At 44.0% G+C, this 25422-nt stretch overlaps 1 protein-coding gene across 1 annotated transcript in view; it reads right to left on the bottom strand.

The window, feature by feature from the left end:
- ARHGAP20 (Rho GTPase activating protein 20) overlaps positions 1–25422 on the bottom strand; it is a 281646-nt gene that overhangs the window by 29111 nt on the left and 227113 nt on the right. The window contains exons 11-12 of the mRNA XM_069639712.1: positions 19828–19989; positions 317–426 (exon numbers count right to left, since the gene is read on the bottom strand). Of these exons, the coding sequence (XP_069495813.1) occupies positions 317–426; positions 19828–19989 (272 nt within the window). The remainder of the gene's footprint in view (positions 1–316; positions 427–19827; positions 19990–25422) is intronic.

Below are 25422 nucleotides of genomic sequence, written 5' to 3'. Positions count from 1 at the left end.
CCCACATCTTTCCCCAGAAGTTATTTGTCTATATTTGGTGTTATGAAAATATGTTTTTGCAAAATATTAAGCAAATTAGTCAAATATTTGATGTTTAGGATTTGTAGGTTTACGTTTTTTGTATGTGTATGATATTAATCACTTGTCATTTACGTTTCCTCCCATGTTTCTAATCCTTGTGTGCCTGCCCGAGTTTGTATTAAAAAGAAATGTTGGGCGACATGGGCTGTGTTGGGATAAGTACTCTGTTCTGAATGGAAAAACGTGTTAGTTGCGAGTACATGGTACATACCTTTAAAAGGGAAATAATATTTACCTTTGAATAACGCTTATCCTTTCTTCTCGGCTCTCGTGCTCCAACACAGAGATCCAATTGTCACACAGCTTCGTTGACAAGATGCTGTCTGGGATGTTTCGAAGAAAATCCTTTTAAGAGAATAGAAAAGGGAAACATTAATCACAATATATTCTGTAAAGAAAAGCATTCCAATTATTACTAGAAAAACATTGTTTTCGCAGAGGAAATCCAATAGTGTACAAACGCGCGCAACTCCATTGAGCATTCATCTCATGTACAAGTAAACCTGCGTATGACCATTCATAATGAATTTAATGTTACTTGGTTAGGTCATCCAACATGCGCCAACTATGGGTCTAATGAATACAGCTCATGCAAACTTTTAGGGTGTTTGAAGACAATTTTATTTGGCTTGTCTTGGAAAAATCAAAGAGTGGCTCACTAGTCAAAAGTTCCTTTGGTTTCAAATCATCATCTGTATTCTGTCCAGTAATTGAGTTCAATTTGATATTTTCTCAAATTGTTCTTGAGTAGTCTCTGTCTCCTTAGAACGGTTCTCAATGGTTAGGGATTCTTTTTGGCTCTGATGTCAGTTAAATGTAGTGATTTTGATTTGGTCGAGTTATTTCTCACTTTTAGTCCTTTGTAATCCCATAATTAATGTTCATGGATGTGGTGTTCAAACTTCTTGTTCAAAGAATCCCTAAGTTACCAATCAGTTGTGGATTTACCTCCAGAAGCCCGCACTCTTAACAGACCCTGTGAACATTTGACAAAAGGTTCAGGGATCACCCAGAGCTCGTTTGAACTTGCACCCCACAAACGAGATCCGAGCAACTCGGGGTCAGTCCGTGGAAAAACATGTCGGCACTGCCACAACGGTTCGAAAGTGGAATCACTGTTTCACTTGATGGCATCATGTCCAGCTCTGAAAGAGCAGCGCTCAAAACATTTTAGACCTCTATTTTCAGACTTTGCACTTGCAGACGTCAAAAACTGGTGGTCATGTTTAATGTCTGGACAAAAAAAACAGTCATGTAATCGCTGTGGTGAAATTCCTGATAGAGGTCGTACCAGAGAGCGGAATTTCTAAAACCTTCTAAGGCCCTCATTACGACCCTGGCGGAAATCGCGGTGCAAAATGCACCATGGAGCACGGCGGAAAGCTGCCGATAGCGCCATGGGGGTTGGCGGATTTTCCGCCCCATTCCGACCTTGGCGGGGCGGTAAATCCCCATCCCTCATTTTACCCTTCCCCATTCCCATTTTTGCCCCATAGGGTATAATGGGAGTGGGGAAGGCGTTAATTACGCCACCGTAAAATACGGTGGCGTAATTAACATCAAGGTCCCGTAGCGCCATGGATTTCTCCGCCCGGAAAAACCAGGCGGAAAACGGCTCCATGGCGCTACGGGAACTCGTAGTAGGGCGGACGGGTCCGCCGCGAATAACGCTGGCGTAAACCCACTCCGCCAGGGTCGTAATGAGGCCCTAAAACTTTTAAACCCTTTCACACGAAATTGTAAAGTTCATAAATAGTTTTGTTATTGTATGTAGCAAGATGCTGGAATATAAGGCTACACGTGGAAAATATATGCCCCCGATTTAAAAGTGCATTTTCTTTCAGATGCAACACGTGACTCTCTTCCAAGCATAAGAAAAACATGCATTTATTTTAGGTTTCTGGGCAGAATTCACGAGTGACTTCCTCCATGGCAGTTCTGTGGGGATTCTTATCTTGAAGGGAGATCTCTTTGGAGCTTCTGCATGCTAGGTATTTATGACAGGTCAGATCCAAACAGGGCTGGCCTGGGTGGGTGCAGTGCTCAAAGAAATACAAACTATTAGATCAAAATTGTGGTCATCTCAAGATTACAAGAAAAAATGGCAAGAGGTCAGCAGGGCTTCATGATGTCAGAGAGTGGAGGTGGGCCATCTGCTGCAGGATAAGAATCTCCTCAGCCCATCAACTCTCAAAGAACAAAAGGCTAATGCTTTTACCCAAGGCTTAAATCAACTTTCAGCCCAGAGATGGGAGAGGCTCTGAACCATGTGTTTTCAGGGAAATGAGACTAAGGACCAAAAATGAAACTGTTACTTATCTGTCTAATATTATCTAAATATATGGTCATTAACTTGCATTACAATGTCATTTTATTCAATAACTTTGAGATCATAATAATTACCGAGTTGTGGCCGATCTCATTTTAAAACACATTTTCAGGCAATGGTGCAATGTGAATTTCATTCAAGTGCATTGTGGGGAATTTGGGTTGCAACACAAAAGGTGTTCCTAGCTTCCCCAAAAATGTTAGAATTCTGAAAGTTGGGGAGCTAATGGCATCTTATATTACAAAGGAGTGTGGGGGCCCATCTACTGAGAACGAAAATGGGTCAAATACCCTGTTCTCTGGAATGTCTTCCACTCAAGAGGGTCTACAAACACATTTTAGCTCACTGCACCTTTCACCGAGGAGAAATATCCATTTGCATATCAGTCTTTGTGCCACCCACAAGGGCAGTCCAGCACTGAAATTCTAGGCAAATCTCCTCTGAACAAGAGTACCATCAGCAAACACAGACATATGTTTCTGCCTAGTCGGGCCTCATCAGTCAGGTGAAGCTGAGCCTCTCTAAGACACAGTGAGCAAGGGGTCCATGTCTGGATTGCCCTGGGTTACTTAGGGTGAAACCCCAAGTTTTACAAAGTTACAATGGAGTGTGGGAGCCCCTGTACTGAGAACGAACATGGGTCAAATACCCTGTTCTATGGAATTTCTTCCGCTCAGCAGGGTCTACAGCCATGTTTTATTTCACTGTACCCTTCACTGATGAGAAATATTCATCTGCATATGAGTCTTACTACCACCCAGAAGGTGGTGCAAAGTGGAAGAGTAGGAGAGGTGGTCTTCCATAGATAGTTTGGAGCCCTTCTTAGAGTGAGTGGTAACATCTTTTTTCGGAAATATAGATTCCCATCAAAGAACAGACAATTAAAATGTTACAACAATAAAAACATTTAATTACAGTCAAAATCATATAATCCACGAAAGTATACTAGAATCATTTATCAGTACACAAAAATTGCCTACGTAACATAAGTCCGCATTCAGGATACAAAAACACTTTATGGGTCGTCTGCAAATCTGGGGTCAATAATAAAAATGCAAGTGCTAATTGCACATGTCTGATGTTGAAGTTTCTTAGTGCTGGGATTATACAAATCTTTCTTAGATTTGTTAGGGTGGGACCAAAAAATACAAAATCATTTTTGTCACTCACAGCTAGGACAGTTTCTCATCACAGTACGATTTGTTAGTTAAGGGGGCACCCTTTCACCAATGAACAAGAGATTTGCGCTGAGGGCCATAACTACTCTTTCCACTGGGGTGACAAACCATTGGACATATGCTGGCCTTGCCTTTTTAAAAGGCAACATTACGATAATAAAATTGGACACTTTGTTTCAGCAAGTCACTTTTGTTCCTTATTCTTGCTCCTTGAGGGTAGAATGCCTCTTTAGCTCTCCTTTGGTGGTGTTACCTGTCTGCGACTCACCACTAAACAAATAACCAAGGCCAACCTCTTATAGAGAAGATTTTATATACTTTAACCAAGGTGAGGCAGTCCAGGAATTTGTGGCCATGAGATCCTTCACTAGGGCCCTAGTCATTGATAATTGGACCTCTCCCACAGACACAGCCAGTAAATCAACAGTTGTATTGCTATAAGGTCTTCTTTATAAGCCAGCTCAAGTTCTTTGTGTAGTAAGTAGGTGCCATGGAAAGCCCTGTGATAAACCCAGGATGTTCCTTAGAAATATGTGTTTTTTTTTTTGATAGTAACCCCACGCAGCCGCACTGTATGTTAACAGCAGTGTTGATTTTGTCACGTAAATTTGCAGGGTATGATCCATGGGCAATCCACCCAGTTTTACCACAAATATCAGGATTGAGTTATTTATTTGTGATGCCTTTGTAATTTGCTGCTTTATGTGTGGTGACCAGCCCAAATCACTAGAGACCATCACTCCAAGATAGCAAAAAAACTTGACCCACTCAAGACTTTTCCCTGCTATCAGTATGGCGGTCCCCCATGGTTTACTATTGCCAACACATATTAGCTTCGACTTCTCTACGTTAATTGCTAAGCCTCTCTCTCTCGCTCATATAATCAGAAAATCCAAATATCAATTTTCGAAGGTCATGTTTTGTTCTAGCTATTCTGACTGCATCATCTGCATACAAAAATGCACACACCCTTTGTTTAGCTATCCTTGGGACATCGCTCCCCAAGTCAGCTAGGATATTTGGTAGTGTGTTTATACAGAGATTGAATATTAATGTGGCCAGCACACAACCCTGTCACACTCCATGGGAGATCTTGAATGCTTGCGTTTCTTGGCTCTGATTTCCCGGTGTTACCTTTGCCGTCAGGTTACTGTGCATGTGGACTAAGATATTTAACATCTCGCCCACCATTCCCATGGAGTGCAATACACTCCAGAGTTTGCCATGATCAACGCAATCAAAAGTGGTCGAGAGGTCCATGAATGCTAGGTAGATTGTGTCTTTATCGGCACACACATATTTATTGAGAATCAAGCCCATTACAATCTGGTCAACTGTTCCAATGCCCTCTTGAAAGACATATTGCTACTCCGAGAGGATCCGGTGCTCAGTAACCCAAGCCATGATTTTTTGATTCATCAAACAACCAAACCACTTAGCTGATATGTCGATAAGAGAGATTGGGCAGGAGCAGGCTGCGTCAGTTCTGTCTCCTTTCTTAAAGATCAGAGCAATGACCGCTTCTTTCCATGAATCTGGGAAGATCTGTAACTGGAGCATTTGATTGAATGCTAGGGGGGCGGCTGGTATCCAAATCGCCTTTTCATGCTTAAAGAACTCTATTGGAATAGAATCTGACCCCAAAGCCCTGTCATTTGGAAATTCAGAAAGGGCTGTCGCTACCTCATTCAATGATACCACCAGATCTTGGCCTGCACTACATCTATTATAGGGAGTCACTCTGGTTTTTATGTCATCCAATTTGTTAATGTCGTGAGTTGTATATAGTGCAGAAAAATGTTTAATCCACTTTGCTTCACCCACCAGGTCAGAACGCCCCTTTGCTAGTGTATTCTTGGGGTTTAGACCATCAGAAATCACTTTCCAATAGTTCCTCGTGTTGCCCGATAAGGTAGACTTTTCTAGTTTATGCCAGGCATTTTCCACTTGTTCTAATTTGCTGGACTCTAGCCTATGTTTGTATAGTGCCCTTGCTTCGATGATATCCGTGCAGGAATTACCTTGGCACCTTAATGCTTTTAAGGAGGGCTCTTTTTGCTAGTCTGCATTCAGTACTGAACCAATGCCGTCTTTTCCCGGCCGCTCATACGGGTCACGACAAGCTTCTTAAATTCTTGGGATATGCAGCTTATTACATCTGCCCAGGCATATGCTCTCAGTGAGTGCCTGTGGGTTCAGGAATTGCGCTAATTTATCTATGGAGATGAACTCGAGCTCACATTTCAGGTGAGGGCGCATGGAATGAGACATGAGCTGGAGTAGGGAGTGTTCACCTCAGGGGGTCCTCTCCGACTCCTTTGAGTGCGAGGTGGGTGGGCTGAACAGGGCTGGACAGGGATTCCCGATTAATGATGGCACCAGGGTACTGTCTGTTAGGACACCAAAGGGGGCTTAGTTCACGTTCCCTTTAATAGATTTCTCCAGTTGGGTCAAACCCATGCAGATCTGTGGTGCAGGCAGCCCAACATACTCTTTCTCTTGCAGCTAGACTGCAGGAGGGGGTGACAAGGAGGGTGGAAGTGTTCCCCACTCTGGGCTGGTGGCAAGGGAATCACCAGCCCAGAAAAACACCCCACCTGGACTGCATATATGACAGTTTTTTTTTAAATTTTGTTTTTTTTAATTTTCGTTCAGTTTTTACAAACTTTTTGAAAACTTTTTAAACACTTTAACTTATTAAAAAACACTTTTAGAATACATAAAATTGAGTCCAAAAACAAAAATAGGAAGTACAACTAAATGGCAAACTTTCTCTTAGCTTAGCGCAAATGGACCTTGGTATATCTCCATTTGGGAGATTCCTCTAATTCTCGTTTATTTCTGTACTCTTTACCCCTTCCGTTTTCAGATCTATGCGTATATAATAGATGGCTTTCTTGTTCAGTGTCTTCACTATTCACCAAGTAAATCGTTTGCGATTGTCTTATCCTCGCAATATGGAGAAGTCTCCTCCAACCGAATTTGCATTTGATCAAGGAATCGCATCGTTGCAATCAGCAGGGATTTACTTTCGCCAATGTGAAGATGTATCCACCATTCTTCCAGACCATACGACAGGACTCGACTCCTCTCCTTCCTTAAGCAATTTTCTCATTGAACTTTAAGTTCAGGGCAACGTAGGACCAGATGTTTTAAGTTTTCGTCTTCCTCTGCGCAGAACCTACATTTAGAGTTTCCAGCCGCAATCTTCCTTCGATCGATTATGATCTCTTTGGTTTCATAGATGTTTAGGCGAAATTTTAAATATAGTCTTCGTAATCGTTTACACGGTGATAGCGTTAGATATTTCGCGAGTGTGTTGCGTCTTTTGGCTTCAGGTGGAGTGCTTAGCATACACTTATGCGAAGATCTTTTTTCGTTGATTTCTATCCAGTCCCAGTCTAATAGTTTTCGTTTTACTAGATCTGGATTCTGCCATAAAGTATCTTCGTCTGAACCCAATTGTGCTAGAAATTCTTTGCACTGGCGCTTCCACTCATACAATGCTGATTTTCCTTGTCCTTTGTCTTCTAACAAGAATTTAACGGAGGGTAAGTTTGCTACTTCGTGCGTTTTCCTGAACAGAGCCAGTTTGTTCCGGGTGATTCTCTCGTTAAGAGTAGAGATTCCTATCTCAAACAGTACACATGCTGTAGGTGTGCTTAGTGGGATCTGGAGAATCCTTTTCCAAAAGATGCTTTCGCAACGGGCCCATATTTTGTAATCACACCCAAACATATTCTCGGCACCATAGGTGAGAATTGGGCTTACTTTACTTTGGTAAAATCTTCTTACCGCTTCATAAGAATATTTGCCATATTTTTGCTGTAAAATGGTACCCTGTGCTGTTAATAATTTGCAGCTATTTAGGAGTTTTTTTATCATTGGGGTGTCATTTATGCTGGAGTTAATCATGGTTCCTAAATATCTTGTGTGCGGCACCTTGTTTAATTTATTTGTTCCTATTGACCAAGTTGTTTTTTTTTTTTACTTGCAGTTCTTCCTCTTTGGTTTTCCAATACTAAAATCTCCGATTTGGCCACATTGATCTCAAGACCCAAGTCTTCAGCAAAAGTTCTTAGTGCTGTAAGTTTTCTTTGGAGCCCTATGGGCGTCTGGTCTATAATTACCATGTCGTCCGCATACATGATATGATTTATTGGGACTCCATTTATGAGCGGCGGAAATGAAACAACAGATGACAGTGCTGTTCCAACTTCCGATATATAAAAGTTAAACAAGGTAGCTCCTAACAGGCACCCTTGTTTCACACCCCTCTCCGTTGGTATGGGATTGGTTAGGTTTCCTTCACGATCTAGTCTCACCTGTATATAGGTGTCGGAGTATAGATCTTTAATAGCATGGATGAGGCTCGCGTTGCATCCTCTTTCTTTGAGTTTTTCCCATAAGGTTTCTCTGTCTACACCATCGAAGGCATTTGCCATGTCGATAAAGGCCAGGTATATTTTTCATCCTGATCTGATGGCATCGATTTTTAGCAGGTTCAATATCAACAAGTTTACACTACAGCCTATACCTTTGACAAAGCCCGACCGGCGTTCATCATATACTTTGTTTTGGTGGATCCACGTGGTCAATTGAGCTAGCAACATCGATGCAAACACTTTCCCCACTACATCGAGTAGGGCTATTGGGCGGTAGTTCGAGGGGTCTGTGCGGATGTCCTTCTTGTAAATCGGAACGATAATCCTGGATTTCCATGTCTCAGCGATTTTCCCTTCCTTTTTTATTGCTTTGAAAAGTGTATGACAGAAATGTGACCATTCTTCGATATTTTCTTTTAGGTCTGCATTTGACAGGCCATCAGGTCCCGCTGCACGGGAGGCGTTACATCTCTTGATGGTCACTCGGATGTCTTCTCTTTCCATGTCGATTTCCCACGGCTGTCTAGTGTCTTTATTTGATGGCTCAGACGTTTTTCTCATTTTGAATAACATTGTATAGTGCTTTACCCACTCTTTTTCGTGCACCATGCTTGATAGCAGTGCCTTCTCGGAGTTCTTTGTGTCGTTAATAATGTCCCAAAAGCCTCTGGTGTTTTTTCGATTTAGCGCCTTCAGCATTGACTCTGCATCTCTTTGTTCAAATATTGCTCTACGCTGTTTGTACCAGTTGTTATATTGTTTTTCACCTTTTTTATCTGTATTTCCATGTCCACTGCGTGTAGGGCCCTAATTTTCTGTATTCATTTCCTTGATTCTCTTTTTCTTTGTGCTACTTCCGGGTCATACTGGTGTTTTCTGTACTCCGATATCGTCAAAGACGTTCTCTTTTTGACTTTATAGATCTCAAGGAGTTGTTGGTATTCAATTGACCTCGGGAGGTTCTGTTCTTGAGATTTTTTTTACTGATTCAGTGATTGACACAATGTCGCATTGTTTCAGACGCAGTCTATTACTGCCAGGAACCACAGATGGATCTTGTCTCCATTGCCTACGCTCCACCGAAATGCTCTTATTCCATTCGGCTGCCACCATGTTGTGGTCGCTTTCCTGGAATATATTGTCAGAGACGAAAATGTAATCTAATATTGACTTTTGACTTCCTCGTATCCAGGTTGGTTTGGCTGGAGTATCACCCTTTATCGCTCCATTCAGCATTACTAGGTTTCTTAGAGACATTTCATCAAGCCAGCGATCACAGTTTGTTTTTTCTCTGTGATTCGCTAATGCCTTAAGTTGAGAGATCTCAATCAGTTTCATATTAAGGTCTCCACACAGTATTATTAGTGCATTTGGATCTCCTTCTAGTATGCGGTCGATTGCATCTAAGATGTCATCCTCAAATTTTAGATGTAGTTTCGTTGTTGTATTCCAATACACATTTAAAATGTAGATGGTTACATAATTATTAACGAGACACAAATTGAATGAATTGACACACATCCGCATCATCCATTCTTTGAATGCAGATTTGCATGGGCATCGTGGGCAGCCTAAGGTCAACTGCTCAGTCAGCAGAAAGATGGAAATGGCCACGTGCAATGCTCAGTTGACAGAGGAATTGAAATATTTATAATGCGCTGAATTTCTAGATGGATTTGAAATTAAGTCAGAAAATGTTCATGCAAACTTTGAGAGATGCCAAGGGAGTTCTGTTTTTTTTTTTCCTTGGTATTCTAGTACTTGCAGTCAGTAGAATGGTAACAGCAAAATGAATAATTCCCAGAATGCAAAACGCAACTACAACTCCCTGGATTCAATGAAGGAAAAACAGGGCTGGGTGAGCATCTCTCGAATGACAGGGGGCATTTCTGCACCGGTGTTTGGATGCTTTCTTTGGCTCATTTCATGGGAGGGTTCCTTAGTTAGTAACACAGGAGTCATCGCTTGAGGAAGATTGCTAAACGCAAGGCCTGTAACGCAAACAGTCCTACGGTGTTACTTTTGAATAACCCAAAGCTCTGCTTACGGTCTGTCACCCACAGCGCTGCCACCTTTCTTGCCAATAGTTGCACTGATTCACTCCCTCTGCATTTATCCCCTTTTGTTTACAGTGAATCTACAGTTTGCGTTGATCAAGATAGACATGACAAAGGAAGTTCACGGTAACCATATGGAACATATTGCCAATGTATGTGGAAAGGGGTGTGGATGGGTGGTTTTTCTTTTGCTATGAGTGCACAAACAGCCAATGGGAAGCAATAGGTTTGCTTATTTCCCAAAATAGAACTGGTAAGCAGAGCCTCGCCCAGGTTTCCACGAGGAAACCCTATAGCCCATTATGGCTACATTTCTAATATCCTGCGCGGGTGGAATTTTTATACCAACCCTTTGGTCGCCAGCTCTTCTAACCGCAATCTGCTGGACGTGCCACTTATGTGCACTTACAACGGGACTCGTTCGGTTAACACTATACAGATGTATTTTGGAGAGGTAATTGCGTGCTAGTGCTGTGCACGCACTTAGGGCAGCCAATCAATCTGACAGGAATAACATATTCAACGAGAATAATCTAGGCCGCAACCATAAATCCCACAAGACCAAAGGAGTAAAGTGGCATTAAAGTGGGCGGGACTCAGAGGGGAATACATTCGTAGAGCTCATTGTTCGGTTCATGGGTTAATCGTCTTTCAAGTGGATTACTATTGAGTTGCAAAAATATCAGGATGGGAGTGTGTGTGCGCGCGAGCACACGTACACACACACGGGTGTTTTCAGTGCTGGAAATGGAAACAACTTACTCTGGGAACAGGCTCCTCCTAGGGGGGAGGGGCAAAGGGGCACTGCCCTGGCCAGGTCACAGAACACAGTTTGTCTTCATGGAACCCAAGGCTGGCGAGCTACATAAAAGCAAATAGCATTTTGGAAACAGATCTGTGATAGTGATTCAGCAAAGAAACTCTTGAGCAAGTAATGGAAGTTGGGCCCTACTCTTTCCATTGGCCACAATACTCAGCCTAACAAAACAAGTGTCTGTAAATTGCAAGACCTATGGACCAATTTTACCAAAAAGGTAGCAGGCGCCCCTCTGTCGAAAGAACACGGCATGATAATCTTATTAACCACTTTGAGAGTTCGCAGCCATCTGCTTTTTGCTCACTGTACCTTTCACAGATGGGAAATATCCATTTGTATATCAGTTTAATCCTTGTTGGGCCTCATCAGTGAGGTGGAGCTGTGCCTCTCTGAGCACAGTGAGCAGGGAGACCACGTCTGGTTGCCTACAAGTAACCTAGGGTGACCAACCCCAAGTTCCTTCCAAAAATACAAAAAAGGTAGCAGGCGCCCCTCTCTCAAAAGAACATGGCATGATATGATATGGACCAATTTTGACAGCTTCTGAACAGGATGTGAGCCTTTAGCTGTTTCTGCATTCAGTCTCGCGTGCAGAGTCTTCAGAAGCGTGGGCTGTTCCTGCAGTGGGATTCGACTTGGGAACAGAGCTGGGAGTTTGCTAGGCTAGCCCCTAGGCCTCGGGAAATAGCAGAACTCTGGTAGAGTTCCATCAAGACAAACTTAGCCGGCGCTCCGCTCTGTCTTGTTCTGTCTCATTTCCTACGCTGGGTGTGTTTCTTGTAAAGGATTTATCACTGCCTGTATGTCACTACATAGAGCTGTAAGGGACGAGGAGAAGGGGCACATAGAGAGGGCCAGTAGATGAAAAGTAACAAGGGGGTTCAGCATTGGGCGGGGTTTGAGGCAGATTAGGGAAAATGACTAGGCCACTGAGGTCTCAGGAATGCCGCTCCAGAAACTCCAGATAGAGCCAGGCAGGGGACAGTGAGGGCCTATGTCTGACAGGGGAAATGACCATGGCGCATGGGGCTACACTGAGTGGGAGGGCCAGCTTGTGCCACTATCAAGGTGCACACACCTTCATTTCTTTAGGCACACGTGACTTCTGGGAGTCAACAACATCATGGTTTGAAGACGCCCCCCCCCTTCCCATGGGTGCTAAAGGCAGAAAGTGGAACTCTCCTGACTAGCATAATGTCATATTCCTTCTAGTCCAAACCAGCACCGTTGTCATTAAATCAGTGATGCCAACTGTCTTCCATATCACGAGGCGGATCCTTATACAGTCATAGCTTTTCAACCAGCAGTACTTTGCAAGCTCCTAATTGAAGTTTTCATTACGAGTTAACACAGGGCTTTAAGTGGGCTGCGGATAACCGGGGCAGATCACTGCCAGTCCACAAACTGGCAGGGCTCCCTGATGTCCCGCTGTTACGGGGAACTTTAGTTTTACAACTGTAGTGTGCACCAAGAATTGTTTTTGCAAGTGCACTTGCTCTCATGGCCACTTGAAAGGCTTGCGAGCCCACGGCCCGGCAGCCCTGATTAAATAGTCTCTGGCATGGAGTCACATTGTGAGCCATGTTTTAGCGGCTGCTGCACTTTGCGCCAGCGCCACCCTCAACACATGCATATTTGCAGGGCCACGTGATCTATTGTTTGTTTTGGGCAGGCGGCCCTTGGGGATTCCACCTTCCCCTTCTTGGGCCACTCCCATCACACTGTGGCCACGCCCCTTTCCAGACCTCGTGTCCGCCCAGAAAGCGGTGCGAGATAGAATGCCAGCACTGGATACCAGTGCTCCTAATGACCTGACACCAGCTCCGAGAAACTGCCCTGGGTGAAGCGAGTACTCGATGTACGAGCATCACAGAGTTAAACAAGCCTCAGTTAGTATGCTTTGGTACTGGGGTTTATACGAACAATTCAGCCGCTGCTAATCCAACTGTGGTCTTGCTGGCAGGCGCAAAGCCCGTCTCTGCTAATCACGTGTTTGAAGAATAGCCGGAAACGTGCTTTAAGGCAGGGAAGCCCTTCTGCGCAGCCGGCAAAGCTTTCCCTGTCAAGTTCCTCCTGTCACCTAAATCAAGTCACCTCAGGACATAATGGGGCGCGTGACGTAATTATGCCTAAATACGGAACGGAACTGAGGATAACAGCAGCATTAGGGAGGGGGATTAAAACAGCTGCAGCAGAGAGCCGCCAAGGTACACAGCCATGATGCGACAAGAAGGCTGGCGCGAGGCGTCCGAATGGGGGACCCACGTGCAACCAAACACAGAGCTGAAAGTTGCAAACACAATGACTTGCAGCATGAGGTGGCCACAGCCTTTCCAATGCTTTGTGGCTCCTACGATCTGGGTCCCACTAGCGCCAAGACTGGCACACAAGGCAGCAGGAGCAATTTTTCATTTCAGGCCTTGTTTTGCAGTTACACCCAGCGCTGGTCATTGGGCCGGCACTAGCCAGATCTGAAATCCAGCACCAGATGTGTAGCCGGATCTCGGAATCCAGCCAGAGTCAGTCGCCCCAAACCCCTGCTCTGCACCATGGTGAAGAAGAAACAAAAAAGCGCCCGAGAGCAAACTGTAACTTCCTCTGGTGACCCCATGCAAGAGGAAGTTACAGTCCTCAGCCACGACCCGGTTTATTTTTTATTTATTTATGTAATGTTTGTCGGATATCTGTATCCGACAAACATTACATACAGATATATATATATATATATATATATATATAGGTATCCGACAAACACTGCATAAATAAAAACCCTAACATCACATACGATGCAGCCACCCAACTGCTTTCAGAGGGGAGCTACATGAGCTGTGCTGGGTGCGGTTCAAGTAAAGGAAAGCGTTGCTTATGACGAACACAAATCACTGTTTGAATAGTACCCCAGGGAAAGTTTTTTTTAATAAAAATGTAATTCAAATTGTGTATTTTAAAGAATATTTACTCAGCAACACTGGTCATGGAAGTGGTTAAAAGTGGAATTGATATATAGTTTGGAAAAGAAGCGATAGTGCCGTTTTAAACTACTATTTTGGACAGGTCCTTTATCAGAGGTCAACTACAAGCTCTGCCCCCCTAATACCACCTCCTCGGGCACCGCCCCCCCAAACTCCAACCCCACCAATTTTTCACATTTCCACCACTGGTTACACCCTCCCATCATAGTTTCAAAACTGAAAAGCCTACAGCTAGCAACTCACACTTAATTCACTTTTTTTGTTTCCAAAATGAGCTTAAACTAAATAGGTTGTCGAATAAGTACTTAAAAACAGTTTTTGATAAAGAGCCACCACACTGAAAAAGAAAGAAAGAAAAATAGACAACATGTAATGCCCTCTATGTCCCGAACCCACCAGGCAGTCAAAGTGAAAAACATTAAAAAGTCAAATATGCTATGTGCATGGTACTGATCCAAAGCAGTGCCATAGACCTAAGCAGAGGCAGCTCACCCGCAATAGGGTAGGGTGACCAGATTTTAAAAGGAAAAAACCGGGACAGGTCAAATAACATAAAAGTAGGACTAACTCGTGAAAGTGGCTGTCAAGGCACTACAGTTCAGTATCAGTTGGAGGAGAATGGGGTTGGAGTGTTACTGTTCAAATAAACACATATTATAATTATTGTATCACTAATTTATCACAAACTTACACTATATTAAGTTGTAAAATTCAGCCTTTCTTCTGTGCGAACTGTGTCTGCCAGCTAGGAAGACCAACTACCAAAAACCGGGACCACTGCAGTTTCCAATGGAAACATAATCTTGACAAAGGGGGACAGAGCTCCAATTTCCAGGACAGTCCCAACAAAACCGAGACGCCTGGTCACCCTACAAGAGGGTCTAACGTCACAAAGCTCATATGCAGGTTCACGATTGCGTGGATACGATCAATGACCAGATTCCATAATCATAGTTATCAATAGTGTTTTCAAACAGAGAAGTGAGCTTGGGCAATCACAACAATACGCATACCAGGGTGTGGTGGGGAGGGGCGATCAGGCAGTTCCCACCAGTGAACTACAATCACTTTAGCTGAAAGCAAGATACATCAAATCACTTTGTTCTCATCCAAAACCCTGTTCCCACACACTGCCCCAGTACGACTCGCAAAGGATCACATGACGGTTGGAAAGTTGGTGTGGTCTACCCAACCAGATTTTAATCTTTCCTAGAAAATCTCTGTGGGACCGGGCAGTCGTACCAAAAGTCTACCATAATGTCAACATAGAGGCAGTTCCTCCAGCACTTGGTGCAGCGGATTCATGTATCCTACCCAAACTGTTGGTTGTGAGCTACCATCTCAAATAGATTGGGTTAGCACTTTCCCTCAACTGAAGGCAGAGGCAGGATTTTGCAGCCCTCTCCAAAATCTGTGCACAGGAGTCCTAGGAAAGCTCCCTGCTTAATTACAACTCCCAATTTTTACACGAGAGGCCATATTTTTTAAAAGACCTCACCATCTAAGGTGTTCTAGATAATGGAGATAAGATGTGATCTGCATCACACATACATTTGTTTTTTAAATCTGGGTCAAAGAGCGCCTCCTCCCAACTCCCTAAACACTGTCTGGGGCACCAAGTGCCTCATTTGTCCATACAACACTGGTCTGCTCCTATGTTGCGGGTGAGGGGCACAGTTTTGTTCCCAAGTTAAATCACCTGCTTAGTGATAACATTTCCTCATAACACTGTCATGCTTCCTGTACTCTTCAGGGAGACAATTCAGGTGTAGATGGTTTGTACCTGTCGTTTTAGAATTCTAGTCACTAAAGTATTTGACATGGAGCCAGTACCCCCCCCCCCCATTTCTTTCGTAGAATGCCTCAGTGCGGGAGGGGTGACACAAGCCTTCTGACACTCCGAAGGGGCTGCACTGGGGTGACATATGTCCCACCGTGCAGTCTGGAAGTGCCAAAGTGATGAGTTTGCCTTCTGGGCTATGGGCACACTCTGGTTCCCAACACAAATCACCTGCTTGGTGATAACACCTCCTAATATTTTCCTGCTTCTTGCACTCTTCAAGAAGGCGTTCAGGTGTAGATGGTTAGTAGAAAAAGACGTTTTCTCCTGGTTATCCTGCTTCAGTAGTTCCAAGAATAGATCTAACACAGTGGATGATGCGATACAAGTTTGCTGACAAACAAGGGACACTTTGTGCCCCTAAAAATGTACTAAAATGCATACTAACTGTATGCCGATATCAACCTAGCACTAGCACAAATAAAAGCAAAAACTTGTATTGCATCAACCACTGTGTTAGATCTATTCTTGGAACTACTGAAGCAGGATAACCAGGAGAAAACTTCTTTTTCCGCTCAACAACTGGGGTACTGGCTAAACCCCGACAGCTCCTGTGATCTTGCAACTTATGAACCCCACTATTAGGCTTAACAATCAACAGAGCCTAGCACAGGCTGTTTCCACACCTAGAGCCAACCAAGAACATAGTAGATGGTTAGTATATTGCTGCTTGGAATTCGGATCACTGAATCTTTGACAGGGAACCAGGAAGCTTTCTTTCTCTGCTACAGGCCACAGCCTTTCTACTCTGGGGAAAACGTGTCCCCGCTTACCCTCTCTCCATTACCTTTTTTATAGGCCACAGACACAGAGCCTGATTCACAGAAGCATTTTTATAATGGCGCAATCCCATAGGAAAACGCTCTGTGAATCAGGTCCACAGTCTTTCTTATCTGTTGTTAGAGTTTATGGTCTTTGCATCGAATTCCTTGCATCGACATGCATTTGCATCAAATTTTTTCCATCTAAAGAATTTGCATCGAATGCATTTTTTTTTTCTTTGGGTTTGTTTTTGCAAACACCATAATCCCTCCCCTCCCACCCCCAAACCCCTGTTTTTTACCTTTTATAATGCACCTAAACAAAAATTAACCCTTTATCCCCAAAAATATGCATTCGATGGAAATTTCTTAGATAGAAATATTTTGATGCAATGGCATTAGATACAATGACCAGATACCGCTGATAAGGTGCTTTGCTCACCTTCTCCTCTTGGGGCATGCGGCCCCACTTCCCCTTTTCTCATCTTTGGTTTTCACCTCTTCCACTTTTTTTTCTCTGATTAAGGTTTACCATTCCCTAGATTTTAATTTATCTCTCCACCATCCTCCACTTTTTTGGGGTTTGGTTTACTCCACCTTCCTCCACTCCCTGGGTTTTCTCTTTCACTCCTCCCACCTCCACTCTCCAGTTCTTGCATGCTGCTTCCTCTCCACTCTGATGCCGCCCTCCCTCATTCCTCGGATGGTCCGCTCCTCCACTTCACAGTCCTGACGGCTTTCCAACAGTTCTCTAGTTCTCCAAAATTCAAAGCCCACCTACTCTGCCCTCCTCAAGTCCCTCTCACTGCTGCCCTGCGAGCTGGTGTTTATAGAGGGCTGAGCCTGAATAGCTTTTCTCCTGGCTGGGAAGGTCTGAGCATGGTCTGTGCCAAAGATGCGCTACAGTCCTGCATGCGAGATGGAGATATTTATATAGTTCAGATGACATTGTTGATGTCTTTTCTGTGTGGAGTTGTGAGTTGATATGACAGTGCTGCAGTTACAGAAACCTTTGGTAGGACTGGGAGTTTGCAAAAAAAGGTCTTCTGTATTCTGTGTTGTGCGGGCGTTTCTCCCATTGATTTCAATGGGGATATGGCTGCAGGGGACTCCTACTACCAGTGCTGCACCTTTAGGGGAAACATGAGTTTTCCTTTCCACATGTCTCCCTGTAGTGTGGAGAAGAAAAGGGGAGCCTCTCTATGTGTCTGGTTGTTGTCATTCTGAGTGAGACATGGAAGCGAGGGGCAGTTGTCACGTAAGCGTTCTCTTCGGGTGGTGAAAGTTGTTTTGTGAGATAATTAAAGTTTCCCCCCCTAGTCTTCCTCCCTTTGGATGTGGAGTTTAATTTCTCAGATCCGCTCTGGCTTATACCTCTGAGGGTAGAGGATTCTGAGAGATGCAGTCCTTATTTGTGTGTGACTTCCAATGGGTCTGAGAAGCTCACCCTTTGCACATGTTCATGAGAGCACGATGACCTGATACCATCACTCCCAGGTCCATATGATGATGACGAGGAGGTCACTGTCACCAAGCACAGAGGGCAATGACTGCACAGGAGATCACATGCCCTCATATGAACTTTCCATTTTACTCTGAATACCATACACTGACAAAGCGAGTCATGCCTTCTGAGCTGCTGCTTCTATATGAACCGAAACCTTCTCGAAGATCTAGAGGGGATCCTGGAGAGAAGTCGCTTGCTACTTTAAAGGCCTTGAAAGATGAATTTAGGCCAATTATGTTAGGCTTCAAAATGACAAAAGCGATCACAATGCTGTGGAAATTGGGTGCAATAAGACATGCACGACTGGGTACTGGAGGAACTGTGGTCCAAGATTAAGGAGGATATAGCCCAGTGGCCTCACAATGAGCAACAGCGGTGGAAGCAATTGCACGCAGGGGAGCAAACATGGATTTGGCCCAAAGAGGTCAAGAACCTACGGCAACCTGCAGGATTCCGGTGGTCTACTGTAAAACAGATTCCCCCAATTGATTCGAACCCAATTAAGTGTAATCTCAGCCCCCATGTGATGGATGGCGTGGAGGACGTGGGCCGATCAAATCTGATCTGGGCCAAAAACCACATCTGCCAATAGCCGAGAAAAAGTCATCCACTGCACAGACCGGGGCGGGGGGATTCTGGTGCACGGAAAGGTCTTCAGAGAACATGGAAGACATTGAAGAAAATAATATATATATATATATATATATATCTGCAAAAGTGACTCCTTTCTTCCAATACAGCACAATGGAGTATTGACCAACATGCATCACAGAAAACAAACAAAGGCCATTTCTGTGGTCCTAAGTCTCACAGAGCCAAAAAGCCACATACATTGTGAAGTGACAACCATTCATCCTATGTTCTGAGGTTTGAGGATGGTGGAGGAGTTCCCACCCTCCAGCAATAGGTGTGTTATTTTCAGGTTCTTCATAGGTTTTGGATAGAACGATTGCCCAGATTAGGTTTCAACACATCATGAGAGCCTGCTGCATCCTTGGGAATGGAATTCAGGCATAAGTGACACGTCGGTGGATCGCGTTTGTGGGAAAAATGCACGGACTTTTTAAATAAAGATTGGTTGTCCGAATCTGTATTGCTGGTACATGTACTGCACATATTACATTTCATCATCCAAATCTGGAATTAAAGCTGTACTGACTGACACCTGTCAAACGATCAATATGTACTTTACAGGATTGTATACTGTGTGTTTATGGTACACAGGGTAAATAAACATGTTTAATATCACAAACCTGTTTTTTATATTTTCAATAGTTTAGAGACTATGGGCCTGATTGACAGAAACGTTCTATAATGGCGCAATCCCATTGGAAACAGCTCTGGGAATCAGGCCATAGATCTGTTTATGCAGAGGCAGCTTTTGGTGCAGGGCGAGAGGGAGGTGTATAATAGAGCTCCACCAGGGAGCTGGGGGCCCAATGGGCACCAAGGGGGCACTAGGGGGAGTGGTCACCCCAGCTCCGCCACTGCGTTTATGCATTTCGGATGACGACAACCTACTCAGGGGGACTTCAACCAGAGCTGACCTCTTGCTGCTTTTGCCTGGGGGACATTTGCGCGGCCTGATAGGCTCGTGGGCATTCCAGTCTCTGCTGGTAGGGCACAGAGAGCAAAACGTGAGGTGCGTGCAGACCCTCTTTGCTGGATTACATTCCGAAGAGCAGGCGATGTGGCTCGTGTTCGTTCTCAGTAGTTTCCTATAAGGTTACCAATCAAGTGTGTCCCCCTGATGATTTGGAGCACACCTTTTTTAAACGCAAACTAAAATGAATAGATATAGCTTAAAAGACCGTCAATAACAGACAAACACAAGTGTGACATTGAGGGATACGATGAAGGCTGAAAAGAAGCTGTACCAGCCCTGGGAATACAGGCATACCTTAAACACCGAAGCCGTGGCAAAGATGGATTCGCAGGCCAAGTGCACCTCCGCTTCACAATCCAGCTTGTCCTTCAGTTCTCTGCATGACTTGGCATTAGCGGAGCGCCGGAAAATGCCCTTGGTGAAAGGGCCCTCTTGGTAGAGAAAGGTAAGCATGTCCTGCAAGGTAAAGAAAACGCCAAGAGGCCTTTCAGTGAAGTGAGCGGTCGTGCAAGCTTGCAACATGCGGTACATGCTGACGGAGGCCTGCGTGTGTGGCGCGTTATGTGTGGTCCTGTACTTGCAGGGAACGCTGATGAGAGGCCGCGACATATGCATCCAAGATGTTTCGCTGCATGCCACTTTCACCAAAGCACGATTTCAGCGTGTGGGCAAACATTTCCATCCATTCCCTCCCTTGCCACCCCCCACCTGCTGCCATGTGTTCTGCGGGGGATACCCCCGCAAAACACACGGTCTCCAGCCCCGCTCCCCTTCGCCTTCTGTTCCCCCCCTCCCGCATCTGCCTCTCTCTCACACACACACACACACCCACCCCATAACCCAGCACACCTCCCTACCTCGGACACCGCCCCCCGCCAATTCCTGGCCCCTCTCGACCCACATGCACAATAAGGACATGCGCTGTTCCCTGACAGGCCGCCGTTCAGTGAAGGCAGCTTGTCGTAGAAATGGTTACGCTCAAAGCAGGCCAAACGGAACAAACGTGCTCTCATACCTTTTGCAGCAACATTAAAGGGAGCACATGGCAAAGGACTATTCAATTGTCCCAAAAGTGCCCCTTTCCCAATGCACTATCCTGCGTCCTATTCTTCCAAACTCGCTTCCATGGCAGTCCAAGAGAAGGAGCAGGGGGAGGGCCCCAGCACCTGAGTGGGGAGGTTGGGGGATGACATGCCAGGGGACTAGAGGGAGAAGATGGGGGGCTGCCAGAGGTCCCAGAGGACGAGGTATTGAGGTACCTTAAGAAAAATGGTGGCACCCAGGGACGGGGATTGGTTGCCTCTGGGAACGAGAGGGGGCCACTAGAGGTTCTCGCCCTCTTTCCCAGCTCCAAATTGCCCCTGCCCCCTTCCCGGGTGCGAATAGGGAGCCTAGCGTCTCTAATCTGCACAACACATACAGGCTAAAGGTACATCTGTACTTCAAAGATGAACATCTAGTTCGCATGGGGCGCACAGGCCGGTGAGATAGCTCAGCAAGTGAAATGCTTGCCTCAGAGATACCTGTGTGGACCTCAGACACAGACTGGACTCCGCCTTCCATTCTTTGGAGCTCAACAAAATGAGAACCATTATTCCGGGTACTAACACTAACAAGTATTACGGTACTTGGAAGCGAGAAGACGCCAAAAAGAAGAATCGTATAAAACCACAATATTATTAATATCACACATGTGGGAGGCAGTACCAATGTATCCACAATTTTTATTGGAAACCTTGTTACTACCACTGTAGTAACGAATGTCTTCAGGGAAGGAGGCAGACACGTACTCTAGTTTTTGGGAAGGTAGCACAGTATCTGTTGGGTTTGACTCTGGGTAGTGACCATGCAATCCACTGCTGCTTTAAATCTGAATGATTCCAAAGTGTTATTTCTCGTTACCACAATTCAACAAACTGGCTTTTGCTTTGAAATATACTGGGACAGGGTCAACAGTGACTCTAAAACCAAATGTCAGGCTTAGCTTTCAGTTTTTTTTTTAAATGAACCGTATTCCATGCTCTCTCCATGTTCCCCGCCAAGGTATCTGGTCTAGTGTTTGGGAAACTGAACAAGAGGATGGAGTGAAACAGAAAATAAGGCTCAGATAATGGCTTAAAATACAGTGAATTGAGAAAGGCCTTCCTGAACGGGCGAGAGAGGCACCAGTCACAAAGCAGGTCATCTGTTGGTGATTTCTGCCTCTTTCTCGCCATCATGATACAAAAAGGCTTCCCAATGAATTGCACCTCTTGCTGACTGCCGAGATAAAAGGGCGCTAGTGCGAGGTGTGAAAAATGCACCCGTGCCCGGGGACAATTTTCTTTAATGGTGTAAATATGGGCAACCATTTGCAAGGCCTGTGTATTGAATTTACAGACTGGTTCATCAGCGCTGGAAACAAGGCTGATAGCCAGCAGCGGATAAAAGTGCTCCTAATGGTGGGGCACCCATCTCTGCAAAGAATCACCAGAAACGACGGATTTACAGATGATGACTGTATACAGGGTATGGGATCATTGTGTATAAAAAAAAAAAAACTTTCGTAAATTTTGCGTAACAATTCAATGACCCTAAACACATTACCAACATCACAAATGATTGATGCCTTGATGAAGAGCAATTTGCTTGAAACCCGCTCTGGTGGGCATTCATGGATATGCTAGTATGTCACCAGAAAAGAGGTCCGCCCGGTTCAGGGGATACAGCAAGGCACACTGTGGGCTGACAATGCCAGTGAATTTAAATGAGGTTAATAGAATGTTTCACCCAAATTAAATGAATTTAATAAAACATAATCATTATGTAAAAATGTAAATCAATCATAACAAAATCAAGAAATACATTGGGTAATCATTACAATGACTGAAAAGACATGAGAATTTGCACATATTTGTGCATAAATCATGTGACAGTAGCAAATGAGAAGAGTCCCGTATACATGTAGATAATAACCTCATTTAAATTCACTGGGAGTGTCAGCCCACAGTGTGCCCTGTTGTTGTCCCCTGAACCAGGTGGACCTCTTTTCTGGTATTCATTGTTGATCTTGTAGCCAAGATCTACTCAGGTGCACCTGAACAATACTTAAAAAGTACATAACCAACCCTCTTTACCCACCTTATTAATTTCTTGTAACTCCAGAGTGTACCTCTAAACCAGTAGTTTTTTGTGTACTTGACCACAGGGGCTTCTCTGCTTCTAGAGGTAGCATCCATCTTCTTATCTTTAGTAATGTCATTCTCAGAAATAGAAACTCTAACATCTAAACCCTCGCCTTTTCCCAGGAATAAGCCGCAAGAATTACAAACTTAATTAAAGATACTGACCACGACCTGTAAACCTCAGGAGCTAGTTAACCAATTAGAGAGATTTATTCGCAGGGAAATCAGTAAAAAACTTCATGCCACAACATTGCAACAATATTATAGAGCCCAGTACATTCCTCGAGGACTTAGAATCGACTTAGAACCAACATTGCTCAAGGACAACCCAGAGATCGTGAAGAGATGGAGACTCATTTTAAACAAATGTTCACAGGGCTTAATTATTCTAACCATCGAAGAACTTTCAAAATCACTGGACTCTATTGAAATTGACATGGAAACCACCAGGACACACCTTGCATCCTTAATTTCCAAGGAAGAACTTTCATTAATCTTAGAAGACATTAATTCCAAATTCGACTGATACAAGAAGGAGATTGAATCCAAGAAGATTAGAAAGTTTAGAATGTGACACTTTAGATTATAAAGTAGACATTGTCTATACCTGGAAGTAGTATTATCATTAAAAAGGCACAAAAAGAAGTGGAAGAACCCCTTTTCTAAAAAAGAAGAGAATTCCAAACCCTAAAATTTCCTCTTGAGACGTTGCTAGTGCTGAAATAGAAATTCCAGCCCCTGAACAGGAACCTGCCACCTTGTCAGAAACACAGGTGGCCACTACATCGAAAAATATCCCTCCTTCCTCTTCTTCTTTTCTTCTTTTTTAGACCGTGTAAGACAAGAAGCAGCAAAAAGAAAAAATCCCATTCTCAAAGTAAATCTTCCTCCAAAGAAGACCTAGTTATCAACATCTCCAGCCATACCCTGCGGAATTTGAACGATCGACCTTACAGAAAGGGATTTCTTTTGTACCCCACTACAGTAGTTCCTTACTCAGAGAACATTTGTTTCTTCAAGCTCACCCGGAAGATGAAACTGAAGATATTTTTGATTCAAGTGAAATTCTTGATCCAACCAGGGAAGAACCAGAATTTGAGATGAAATCTAAAAGTACATTTATCCCTCCTGTAGAGATGGAGCCAAGTACCTCCACTGAAAGCTCTGCCCCCATGCTGCCTTGGGACACAGAGTGTGAGACACGTGCAGTATCAGTGAAAATTCAAATACCGAAAAGAATCCTGGAAGGTACCCATTGAGAAAGCCATGTATGCAATCATGACAATATGGTGGCCATTTGTATGCGATCCCAGAGGAAGTGTGAAAAACGAGCAAGTAAGAAGACTGATGATGTCATGAAAAAGCAGAGCTAACTCATCAAGACAATGAGACAAGAGGTTGGAGACCATAAGCATTCTATAGGATCTAAGGAGGAGGTGTTAAAGATGAGCAACATTTCGGGCTCGGGATAAAAATGCTCATGCTACAGAAACGATGAAGAAAACGCCAAGTCATTTTACAAATGTACAGGCGCAGTAACTCAAGTAGACAAAGTATTCTTAAAGGCTGGCTACGTAGTGAATAGATTGCGGCGATGCACCAATGTATATGCATAGGAATGTATAGACTATGGATGTTCCACAACACACTTTAACAGAATCTGGACCCTTGAACAAAAAGGTTTTTCAGTGTGGAGCAGTTGCAAAACAGCTAATACCGGAGGTAGATTCAAGAAGAGCTTGGCTGGCCCAGCACCAGGAAGTCAAGACCACCGTGAGCTTGGATGTTCATGCAGTAGCTACACAATGTGTAAAAAGAACAAACTCCTGTTTGAGGTGAGGAGCAAGAACATTTAAGACGTCAGAGGTTTATCATTTAATAGTATTTCAAATACAGAAAAGCTCTGAAACATGGTCTCTAGTCACATGGCCGGATGAAAATAGATACTGAGTTGAGCTGTATCGAAACCAAGAGACAAAGTATGCATCTACTCCCTTTTATTCCCAGGCACAGAGAACATTTCCAAGGCCAATGTTCAAAGGGCTAATTGACTGGCAGACTGCAAGAGTGATGGTAGATGGCAGGCTAATTAGGTGGGAAGCTTTGGTTATGACCAGCCCACCAGCACTTGGGTGCCAGCCTGCATGCTGCCAGCGTGTGTGGATTATTACAAAGGGGTAAAAGGGTGCCAACCAATTGTAGAAGGACACGTAATAGAGAGCCCTATAGTTTGTACAACCAATGGGATATTGTGTATTTGATGACGGTCGTAGTGACTTGCACTAGAGGAGAGCTTAGTTGCCCCAGCTGATGAAAGAAACCCAATCACTTTGCCAGACAAGTATGGAATGCATACCTAGATGTTCCTTTTAAGCCCATCACTTTCCCAAGTAGGTTTTTGTAGTTTGCCACATAGACTTCCGTCAATGATGACAAGCTTTTGCTATATAATCTGCTTTTTTTAATGAAACTCGCCGAGTGAGAAAATTGAGCAGATGTTCGTTGATGTTCATTATACTCCCTGTTTCAGATAATTGATATTAAAACAGATGTACTTTGCCAACTTCCTTAGTCAGTCTGATTTTTGATGTTTGAGTATATTCTGCATCTCCATCCATCTCAAAGTATTGCTACCTTGTCTTAAAGGGCCTAGTGTTGGGTACACGGGTTCACTCCTGTTCAGAACTACGTTCTTGACTCATTTAAAAAACAAGTATTGAAGGAC

The sequence above is a fragment of the Ambystoma mexicanum genome, chromosome 7q (assembly GCF_040938575.1).
Source record: "Ambystoma mexicanum isolate Mex_15411 chromosome 7q, UKY_AmexF1_1, whole genome shotgun sequence".
Lineage (NCBI taxonomy): Eukaryota > Metazoa > Chordata > Amphibia > Caudata > Ambystomatidae > Ambystoma > Ambystoma mexicanum.
The sequence above is the reverse complement of the archived record's forward strand: the minus strand, read 5'-3'. Positions and strand labels throughout refer to the sequence as shown.